Genomic DNA, 10,757 nt, shown 5'->3' on the forward strand with positions numbered 1-10,757 from the left:
AAGTGTGCATGAGATGTGAGGCACAAGGCAGCAGCCAGGTGGTGTGCGGTGGGGGCTGCGGGGGATACTTTGGAGTCACTTGAGAAACAGACCCTTCAAATTGCAGGAGGGCTGGGCCTCAGCAGAGGGGAGGCGACCACACTTGTACATGGCCTTCCCATTTCCTTCCACTAAGAAGAAAAGACAGAAGACAGGCAGTAGGTAAAACAGGATGTAAAGTTTATATACAAGAATATAATGTTTATCTGAAATATTTACAGTGTTGGTTAAAGCAATATTTTTACAACTTTGTAAGGTCAACTACTATGTATATTACAGGTAAGCTACAATGGTTTAATTTGCAAAATTAAGTAAAAAAGTGTTTTAAACAAAGCTTAAAGTACTCAGGTCAATTATAAAATCTGTCTGTTTTGCCCTTTATTCAGAGAACTCATGCTAGGATGGTTAATGTGCTTTTGATAAATGGAGGTACTCTACGCAGAAATGCAGCACATGCTACTGTGCTAGTTCCCAACGAGGGTGTGTAATGCCAGGTGAATTATTATACGACTTAGGCTCTGAGTCTCAGGCTGGAGCTGAGAGATGTCGAGATAACAGCCAGCTTTATCTCAACGAGGTTCGTGACCCACAACGGTTTGGGCCACGTAGAAAACATGAAGCCATTTGCACGTTATGGCAACCTCAGCGGAAAGTGAAAATCAGTTGACCCAAACCAAACAGAAAAACAACAACAACAAAATCAGACCCAAGTCACAGTTGTACCTATTCAAAACTAAAGTGAGCTAGTTAAGAACTTCATAAAAATATTCATGATTTTATTAGTTTGAACATTTCTACAAGATCTGGGTGGGTTTTTCCTGTATGTGAAAATAGCTATCCATGCCTGAGGCCTCCTAAGGCCGTATAAGTCAGGAGATGCCAGGGGTGCAAACGTGCAAAAGGCAAGGGGAGCTGCTCCAGGCTGGGGCTGGAGCCGCAGGGCCTGTGCTTGGGAAATGAGAGCTGAGGACCCAGAGCGGAAGTGGTCCGCCTGGCCCTGGAGCTGGCCCGGGGAGGGGGGGCAGACTAGCACTGCAGCTTGCGGATACTGCGTGAGATGCGCTTGAACTCTCTCTGCCCCTTCTGCCACCGCTTCACCGAGGTGATCACCAGCTCCCCACCCAGTTTCTGTCCCATGACCAGATAGGGCGCATTGATGTCATTCATCTCCTCGCAGGTGCACTGCAAGCTGTCTTTGAGCCACAGCACCGATTTCTTCAGGTCCCTTTCAGACACGCCGTTCAGCTTGTAAATGGTCTTGCTCTTGGTCTCCAGGATGATTTTGGTATCTCTGTTGATGTAGGTTATCTCCTTCACTTTTATTTTCAGTGCTACGAAGACAAGAGGGGACAGAATCACGCCAGTTGTAAGAAGGGAATGCGGTATAGAGTGGGAGCTTTCCTCACCCCATTCTGGCCGAGTATTTGTGTGAGTTGGCCTGGGGGAGGGAAGAAGAGCTTCCTGCAGCTAATGAGACTGGCAGGGGCAGCAGGTGGGGGGCTGAGAGTCGGGCGGCAGCAGGTGGCTTCATTTCTAAAGCCTCAAAGGGCTTGCCAGGCACTTTATTTCAAATCAGCCATCCTTTCAAAAATCTCTTTGCGGGACTCAATTAACTTTTCTTCCTCGCCCTTGTGTTCTTGTGTTGTACGTAGGTTGCATGTGGTTTGCGCCCTCCTCAACAATTGACTTCCCCTATTGGAAACTTCAGCCTGAAAAGAAATGCCTGACTCTTAGGTGAAACGTGATCCTTCTGTGGCCATAAACTTTAAACTTAGTTTATTACGTTGGAGAGGTTTTTGGACAAACCTGTAAGGAAATTATATCACACAATCATTGTTTTCTAAAGAACAGACTACAGGGAAGGAGAATTGATCTTACAGCAGCTGCATTTGATTTGGTAAAGCAACTAGGAGAAAAAATATCCAAGACTGTAAGAGCACAACATGTTTAGCTATAAAAGTGTTTTTCTGAAGATCTCATTCTCATCTGCTATCATTTGCCTGTCCAAGGCCAAGGCATTTACAGATATATGTACCGTTTCCAAAATGGATATGTAGACCACTAGAATGCTAAGACCAAAAGTAAGTGGTTCACTATGAAAGACACATTTTACGGTCATGAACAGCCTGCTTTGGGAAAGAAAACCCTACAAACATACGTGCTGGCATTAAATTTCAAGACTCCATGAAGGCAGGGAAAGGGTAGAATTTTAACATTGGAAAGGATCATCCGGTTGAAATCTCTTGTTGATACACAAAGCATTTGTGTATCAACACAAAGCATTTGAAATCCGGAGAAGTTAGTGACTTACATGAGGTCATCCAGTTAGGTTGTGTCCTGGCTAAGTCTAGTTGTCAGAATGCTAGTCCCCAGAGCTCCTCCTCTAACACTGCTGTGTTCTCTTAAATTTCTGGTCCTGTTTGGGACATGAACGTGCCCAGTCGTAATGCAGCCTAAGACTTCTAATGACATTGACAAGTGTTCCATGTAGATGATGTGTGAGTGGCACTTCCTGACTTTGATGGAGTTTAATGCATTATTTAAATTGGTCATAGAGGAAGAGGGTTTGTGTGTGTTTGTGTGTGTATAACTGCTCTGGGGGCCTCCCCCCGCCCCCCCTCAGAAAGGGAATTGGACTAACCATGGCTGTTCCAGCCAACCAGGAAATGACTGAAGCTCAACCGGATAAATCCAGGATGCTGTGATTTGGCCAGCCATTAGTTTGTCTGATGTGCTTCTAAACTGTAGTACTGAGTTCTCAGGGTTTATGAGACTGAAGTCATGGCACAAGTCACACGGAGAGGTCACATGTGCCTGACGCCTCTGCGTAAGGGCTGGGGTGGGAAAGTTACATGGTGGGAGAAGTGACTATATGTTACACAGATGGAGCTTGTGTGATCGAGCAGCTGGTCAAATTAAACATTCGTGTGCTCCACACATCAGAAAACCATTACTTTTAACCAGGAGGAAGATTTATTCCTTATCTTTTTCTTGCTATAAAATAATCAACTTTGCAAAAGCTCACCATGGGAAAACATCAGGCATTTCCTCCCTGGATTTTCAGTTGGGGCCAAATATAGGGTATCAAAGCCCTAAAATAACTTTTCTTGCCCTGGAAGATGTGAGTGGGGCTGCAGGAAGTGGTAGGAGGCTGGGGTAATGTTACTACCTGACCCAACCACAGGCTGGTTACACAGGCAGGCAGGCGGCTCTGGGCTATTCTTTCAGTCCTTTTACCCTTGCAGTAAGGAGGCCTTCTACCTTTTCCCTGTACTTCAGGAGTGCAGTGGGGAAAGAGCGTGATGCTTTCGTGGATGACTTAAGTTAAATAAATTAGATTTCTACCCTTGTTGCTTCTATCCCTTCATTACTTCCCAAAGTATAGAGGCAATATAGAATACTGCTTATAAACCAGGAGTATGTGACGCACCTCCTACAATTCAGGTTCATTATCCCTTCTGGGACAGAATTAATGTACGGAAATAGAAAACATACCTGCGAGGTAATCTGTGTGTGTGATACCTTAAATGTGATGATATCCATATTGTTTGAAAGGCTTTCTCCTCTAAGGAGGGAGAACAGTAGGACAGACACACACACACACACACTCTTTTTTGGGGGGCCTAGGTCTTGATAGAGCATCCTTAGGAAGTGGGTCTTTTTTAAGGGAAGCCATAAAGCAAGTATTAATATGTGTGTGTATGTGTGCACTTGCCCTACTTTTCAATCATTCTAGGGCCCCATGACATATAACCAACTTTTTCATGGAAAGTCAGGAGAGAGATCTGGATTAAATCTAGTGCAAAGGACATAAGCTACCAGAAGAAATGATATTTTATATACATTTTAATGTACATTTTATTAAAATTATATTTTTCTATTTTTCCCTTAATCAAATCTTGTAGCATGGAAGCTCAGAAGTGTGTTTTGGTAAGTCTCTGGAGATTTGAGATTGCTGCTACCAGCGTGCCTGGCCTTCTAGTATTTACAGTTGTATATATTTAAATACAGACATTCGAAACCCTATCATCCCGTTTGTGGTTCTTCCTGAGGGGACAGATTGGTTAGGACTTAGGATTGCCTCCTTTCTTTTTCCCTTCCTTGGCAGTGTAAAGTTTTTCCTAAAGCTATGGCAGTTCTAGGATTGGCTAAAGTTAACTCCAGGGCTCTTCTGGAAGAGACCCAGGGTTGTAAGGAATAGTGATTGGGTTATTTTCAGAGTCTCAGGGACCTGATCAGGTCTGAGATTGCTGGGATGGTAAGTTGTAAGGAGAGAGTGAAGGCAGCCCCAGCAGTGAGTGCTGAAGTGATTTCTCTCCGTTTCAAGGACTTTGTTGAGTACACAGAGATGTTAACACAGATCCGTTAGACCCCATTATTGTTTGATAGGACAGGGACCGTATCTGCTTACCAGTAAGTTCAACCTTCTGCCTGAATACTTTTAAAGGATATCAGCCTCTCAAAAACATCAAAAGGTGCCCACCCTTGGAATGGGATGAAGACAAGAATGTCCCAGTGAAACTCTGGGTGAAGTTCATGGCCACTCCTGACTCCAAAGTTAGCACTGATTCTATGTCTAGCTTGGTTCCTGCCCTCACCTCGGAGCCCTCAGGACAGTAGAGAGGTACTGATGAAGCTCTGTGTGGACAGTCTCCACTCCCCTTCCCTCTTAAATACTCTCTTAAGAGTAGTGACCTACACGCTATGAACCTGGATAACAAATCACACACATTATTGTCCTCAAGCGCTATGTCATCATGGCACCTTTCATGTATTTTGCCAGTATAAATTCCTAAACTGTATTTTTTTCTTCTTTTAAGTTTAAAGAACTCCTCCCCCCAAATTATTAACCAATACCTTGGATGTATCACTAGTCACATAGTTACTAGTGATGGAACACAAAGGAGCAAAATGTTATGGGCTATGAATAAGGTAAAAACATTTGATGCTGGACTAAATTTTTATTTTTGGCTAACTTAATGCCTTGCATCTGTTTTGCTGGGGCTAATATTTACATGGTCTATTCCTGGTACGTATATCAAGTGACTGAAAGAGAACATGGCCCAAAATTATGCTTATTGGCAAGAAAAAGCCAAAGTGAAATGAAAAATGTGCCATCGAAAATTCCTAATTTGAGTAATTATCATTATTTGATTATTGCTTAACAGAACAACGAATCTCATCTAAGAAAATACAACTCAGGGCAAGATAGTTACATAGGGAGGCAACTGGGATAGAGCAAGTTAGAGGACTTTGGGAAAGATGAGCTATGATGGTATTTCACCCAAGTCTTATCCAGTAACATCTTAACGATCTGTTCCTTTAAGTTAAATAAAACTTTGAATGTGAAATCTTTTGTTGTTGGTGGTGTATTACTTACCAAAATCATTTTTACAAAGGGTTTCCATTATGTCGTTGTCATCCTCATTTTTATTTTTGCAGGCTTCACATACCTTTGGAGCTAGAAATGTGAAAAATTAGTAAATTTGCTTACAGGGGGACAGTAGGTGGCCTTTGTAAACAACTCAAAGGGGCTTATCCAGATAAGAATAGCAATTGTGCGGGGGAAGACCCCAGCTCCTGCCTCCTTTTTAAAGGATTACTCATTCCTAAGAAAGTATTCCAGGACTCCTGTTTTTTGATGGGCAAAACAATAATGCCTGTAGTTGTGTTTAATAAATGACGAATCACCCCCCTGCCCCCTCCCAAAAGGGTGTTGTGGGCAGAGTGTACAGAGGGCTTTGGTTTTTTAGCTCTTCCTCCCCACCCCTGAGACAAAATCTGTCTCTGAAAAAGTTGTTCCCAAAGCCTCTCTGAAGAGAACGTCCCAGAAGAACCTCGAGGGGGTTTTGGAAAATCGGTTACCACAAAATATGGCCACAGGATTGTCTTTTTCAGCTGCAGGACACCAAGGCAGCTGTCTCTGCTGGACTCTTCCAAAGAGTTGTGTCTCAGAGAGGTCCCTTCAAGATATTCTCAAGTCTGGACAGGGAGAGGTGGCCAGTGCTGTGGGGGTTATGTAGGGCCTCTTCCGTCTCTGGAAACACACCTCAGCAACTACAGCAGCCTGTCCTCACTGGTTCTGTATCCCCCCCCCCCCCCCCACCGTGTGCTTTCTGTCAAGTGTGCGGCTGAGTTAAGCTGCTTTATTTCATTGTTATCTGCCTCCCTGGTGCAAGTTCTTCTTGCTCCTCTTTGTCCACTTCAAACTCTCAAAAACCAAACAATCCCCCACCCCCCAAAAACCCCAAATCAAAAAACAATCAGCCAAACAAAAAACCCAAAGCTTTTTCTGAAGTGAATCATAATTGAAGCAAACTGTCTATGGGGGTCTGACCAAATGTAGGAATATATGCTAGCACAAGGATCAGGGAGCCTACTAAAGGCTCTTCTGAAAGAGTCTGATGGGGGGGGGGGGAGAAAACATACTATTCCCTTTCTTGCATTTATAAATGTGCTAATGCTATGTCTAAAATTAGGTAAAATTGGATTTTCATTAATATGAAATTGAATTTTCACAGAAAAAAAACTGTGACTCATGATGTAAGAGATATGTATCAAATTAGAAAAACTGCAGAGCATAATTTGAAGACCATAAACTTTTATTTTGAAGGGGGAAAATGGCGATTTGGAGAAATGTAGTTTATAATGTTGGTGCTGATGGTGGAAAGAAATAAAAACAAAAGTTAACACACATAAAACTGTCCTTAATTTCCCTCACTCAAACAAAATGAAACATTTCCAATTAGGAGCTCTAGGAATGTATATAAAATGTTACTAACCTGTATTGGTTGGTCTGTGGTATATGTTGGACAAATGTTTGAAATATGCCAAACATTTGCAATAAATTAGAAATCTAACCAATAAGATGATTGCAAACTCGAGGTGCCTGCCAGGAAAGATTGCTAAACAACTGTGCATTTTCTTTAACCAATGATGGCTATAGGAAAACAATTAAAGATTCAAAGAGAGAGGCTGCTGGAGCCCTGCAAGAGATTAGGAAGCCCCCTTTCCATCTCAGGGGGACCCGAATCAGCTCAGACACAATGTGTATGTTTTTCTTTCAGGAAGAATATCAAGAACCCATGAGGTTTTCATTGCTTTGATGGTTTTTGCACAGAAACTCCCCCTCTGTTTTCTAAAAACCTGGGAAACTCTCTTTTGCACGATTTTCTCCAGTTAATCAAAACCACTCTTAAGATACAAGCTGATTAGTGATAGAAAAATGATTCCTGGAGATTCTCTGTATGCCGCCTTCCTTAGATACCTGAGCAGGACAACCAGTGGTCAATTTTCAACATGCTCCGAGCCAGTCCGGCTTTTATTTTCAAAAACCTAAGCTGGCAAAGAACAACAACAACAAATACCTTAAAAGACTATCTGTGCGTCTTGGCTACCCTGCCTGTACGGGGATGTTTCCGTGCCTAGAATCCTGCCCGGTGGTAAGAACGTGTTGCATGAGACTGAGCGAGGAGCCTCTGGCCAGCGTGCTCACTACCAACTCCACACAGGACCACTTCCAACGCTCTCAGAATCGTGGCCCCAGGGCTAACATCTTTAAAAATATCTATGTATCTCCAAGGAAAAAACGCCTTTCAGTTCTTCGTTTTCTTTTTTCTTTTAACGGTCTCTAAGAAAGCAACTGGTATAATTCGGAAGATAATGAGAGCCTGGGGTGTGTGTGTGTGTGTGTGGTGTCTCAAGTTTGTCACGATGACACACGAGGGCAAGAAAAGCGTCTGTCCCGCCTGGGACTGGCACCCTAGGCGGCGACACATCGGGATGTGGGGCGTGGGCCACGAGATTCTCCCCAGAAAGCCTTAGCTGATCTGGGTGTGGACGGGGAAGTGGGGCTGGGGAGGGGGCTGGGGAGGAATACCAGGGAAAGGCTTACCTTCCTCGGTGGCCGGCAGGAGGTGGTCGCTGCTGGCGAGAGGTATACAGAGGTCGTTGTCCTGGGGGAAACGGTCGCACTCGAGCATGTCGGGCCAGGGGAAGCCGAAGGCGGACATGACTGGAGCGCAGCGGTCCTTCACCTGCACGCAGAGAGAGTGGCACGGCTGGATGGTTTCGTCCAGGTCATCGAGGCAGACAGGGGCGAAGAGCGAGCACAGGAACTTCTTGGTGTCCGGGTGGCACTGCTTCATGACCAGCGGGATCCAGGCGCCCGCCTGCTCCAGCACCTCCTTCATGGTCTCGTGGCCCAGCAGGTTGGGCAGCCGCATGTTCTGGTACTCTATGCCGTGGCACAGCTGCAGGTTGGCCGGGATGGGCTTGCAGTTGCTGCGCTTGTAGGAGAAGTCGGGCTGGCCGAAGAAGAGCCCGCGCGCCGAGCCCAAGCAGCAGTGCGAGGCGAGGACGAGCAGCAGCAGCGAGCCAGGGCCCTGCGGCATCGTGGGCGCACGACCCCCGCGGGGCGGAGAGCGGAGCCGGGGAAGCGGGAGGCAGCCGGGGCTGAGCTCGTCCCGGCCCGCTCGCTCTGCTCGGCGCGGCTAGGGGGCCTGGAAAGCGGGCGGCCAGGCGACCGGAGCGCCGGGACGCCGGGCGCGGGGAGGACTGCGCGGGAGAGGCGCTGTCCGCTTGGCTTCGTGCAGGAAGCCCGACCTCAGCTTCGGGGGGCTCCGACCCGGGGGAGCAGAGTGAGCCGCTGCTGGGGCCCAGCCAGAGTTTTCTTCGCCTTTTTTATGCAAATCTGGAGGTGGGGGGAGAAAGGGAGGAGCCAGTGGAGAGTAATCCGAGGAGGGTTGGTCACTACTCTTTTGGTCTGGTTTTCCGTTGAGAATGCCCCTCACGCACTCACTGGAAGGAAATTCTGCCCCCACCCCCTTCGGATGCTGCTGATCGTGTGCTCCAAGACTGCTTGAAACAACAAACAAACAAATAGACAAGCCTGGCAGTTGCGCCCACCAGCGGGCGTGAGGAGCGCGGGCTGCAGGAGATGGGGGTACGGCGGGGGACGCAATGGGCTGCCTCGCCACCAGGTCCTGGCGGGAACGCGCTCCGCCCCCCGCGAGGCCCAGGTCGGGGTTTGTTTGACCCCAGCCTGAAGTTTCTGCTTCGACCCCGGAGCTGCGTGGCAGAACTGCATCTGTCGGAGCCGAGAGCCGCAACCCTCGGGCTCATTGTGCCTTCGTCTCGCGCCCGGGACCTGCCCGCTCGAGGTCGCCTCGGCGAGCTTGGTTTCCTCTCTAATCCCCAGCCACAGTTCCCAGCCTGGCCCATCTCTATACGGTGTGATTCCCCCTGCCGTTTTAAAAATCAGAATTATAAAGTTGTGCTAGCAAAACTTTTACGCGGAAAAGGGGCTAAAACGTTGGGGTTTGTGTGTTATTGGAGTAAGTCTAGATTTTGCAGTTGTGGAAATGCCTTTGCAGAATCTCGTCAGACTCATTCACAACTGCCCACCATTTCCCGGTTTTGGAAAAGAGACGTGCCCCCCCCCCCCTTAAATGAAAGGGATGACTCAATGCTTGAAGGCAGCTCGGGACTTAACACACACAGGCCCTTGCGGCGTGGCGCTCAGGAGAGCCGGAGTATGGGCCTGGTTTGGAGAGACTAGTTGTCAGGCCCATAGGACTGGGAGAAAATGCGTCAGGTGGGCAGCCTGGGAAGGGGTAGGCGGCAGAGGAAGGAGCCCTGCCTAGAGATCCACGAGTGCTAGTCGTGCCCTTGGCAGCGTTGGTTCATTCATCCTACACAGCCAGCGGGCACCGAGTGTGCAGAGGTGAACAGACAGGCCGGCCTTTGTTCTCGTGGAGCTAGGGCTCTTCTCCTGGACTGCAAACAGTAAGTTTACAGCTGGAAACCGGGACTTGGGTGCCAGGAGAGGGAAAGTGTGTGTGTGTGTGTGTGTGTGTGTGTGTGTGTGTGTGTGTGTGTGTGTAGGGGGGCTCCTTCCCCCTATTCGCCCAAGTCTCCCTTAGAGGCAGGTCGAGTCCGCCCCCTCAGCCTCCCAAGCGCGGCGGCTGGGCTAATCCAAACAGGTAATCCCGGGAGAGAGACCCCGCCAAGGTTCTTTCATATGTAAGGTAGCACATTGTTGTTACTTCCCGGCCTCTTGGAGCTATCCACAAGCTCTGTCCGCAGCTTCTCTATTTCCCCTCCTTCCGGAAAGACGCAGTGGCCTAGCCGGCCTCCCAGGTTCAAGTCGTCCCGCCTGCACTGGGGTCCGAGTGCTTTGGGGAGGAGTTAAATGTGTGGATGGGGAAGGCCCACTCTCTTATTTCTGACCCCCTTCTGGCCATAAACACATCAGGAAAATCGCAGTGTGGAGGGAGAGCATCTTCTGGTCTCCAAGAATCTATGTCCCTAAAAGTCCAGCTCCATCTTTTCTTTGACCCGGGTGATATTCTGGGGAAGGGCCTGGGGCGGCAGCAAGAGGCCGCTCTTTCGCGGAACCAGCCCTGGATCTTTTCGTTTCTAATCAGAGGACCAAGAGGCCTAAACCCCCCCGCTTCCCAACACAAACTGTTTTGAAAATAAACCCTACATGAGACGAAAACACACCGAATCAAGTAATTCATTAGAACCTGAGCTCTGGGAGATGCTAGGACTTGGGCCTTGGGGCGGGAAGGGGGCTCTCCGGCCTCCACCGGCCCCATCCCCAACGCCCTCCCCTGGGGTCGTCTCGGCCCTTCAGACCCCCTAGCGCGGGACCAAGGAGCCCGAGGCCGGTCCGGCTCGGGTTAGGCGGAGGACCGCCGCACACCCAGGAGCCC

The 10,757-nt window shown here is 48.0% G+C and overlaps 1 protein-coding gene across 1 annotated transcript; it reads right to left on the minus strand.

Moving 5' to 3' along the window:
* Window positions 1-866: 866 nt before the first annotated feature.
* SFRP2 (secreted frizzled related protein 2) lies at window positions 867-8,564 on the minus strand. Its single transcript, XM_045798783.2, has 3 exons — window positions 7,934-8,564; window positions 5,420-5,500; window positions 867-1,370 (listed from the first exon to the last, which is right to left on the minus strand). Exons 1-3 carry the CDS (start codon window positions 8,430-8,432, stop codon window positions 1,066-1,068), a joined length of 885 nt encoding a protein of 294 aa, XP_045654739.1. The 5' UTR covers window positions 8,433-8,564; the 3' UTR covers window positions 867-1,065.
* Window positions 8,565-10,757: the final 2,193 nt, after the last annotated feature.

Source organism: Ursus americanus, chromosome 13 (assembly GCF_024610735.1).
Source record: "Ursus americanus isolate L20-20 chromosome 13, mUrsAme1.1.p, whole genome shotgun sequence".
Classification (NCBI taxonomy): Eukaryota; Metazoa; Chordata; class Mammalia; order Carnivora; family Ursidae; genus Ursus; species Ursus americanus.

What these genes read in the sequence shown, in the direction of transcription:
- SFRP2 (XM_045798783.2), bottom strand. Translation starts at nt 8,432, where the DNA reads ATGCCGCAGGGCCCTGGCTCGCTGCTGCTGCTCGTCCTCGCCTCGCAC. An exon ending in CCTGCCGGCCACCGAGGAAG is followed by an intron (nt 5,501 to 7,933) that starts GTAAGCCTTTCC and finishes TCACATTTCTAG; the next exon opens with CTCCAAAGGTATGTGAAGCC. An exon ending in CCTTTGTAAAAATGATTTTG is followed by an intron (nt 1,371 to 5,419) that starts GTAAGTAATACA and finishes TTGTCTTCGTAG; the next exon opens with CACTGAAAATAAAAGTGAAG.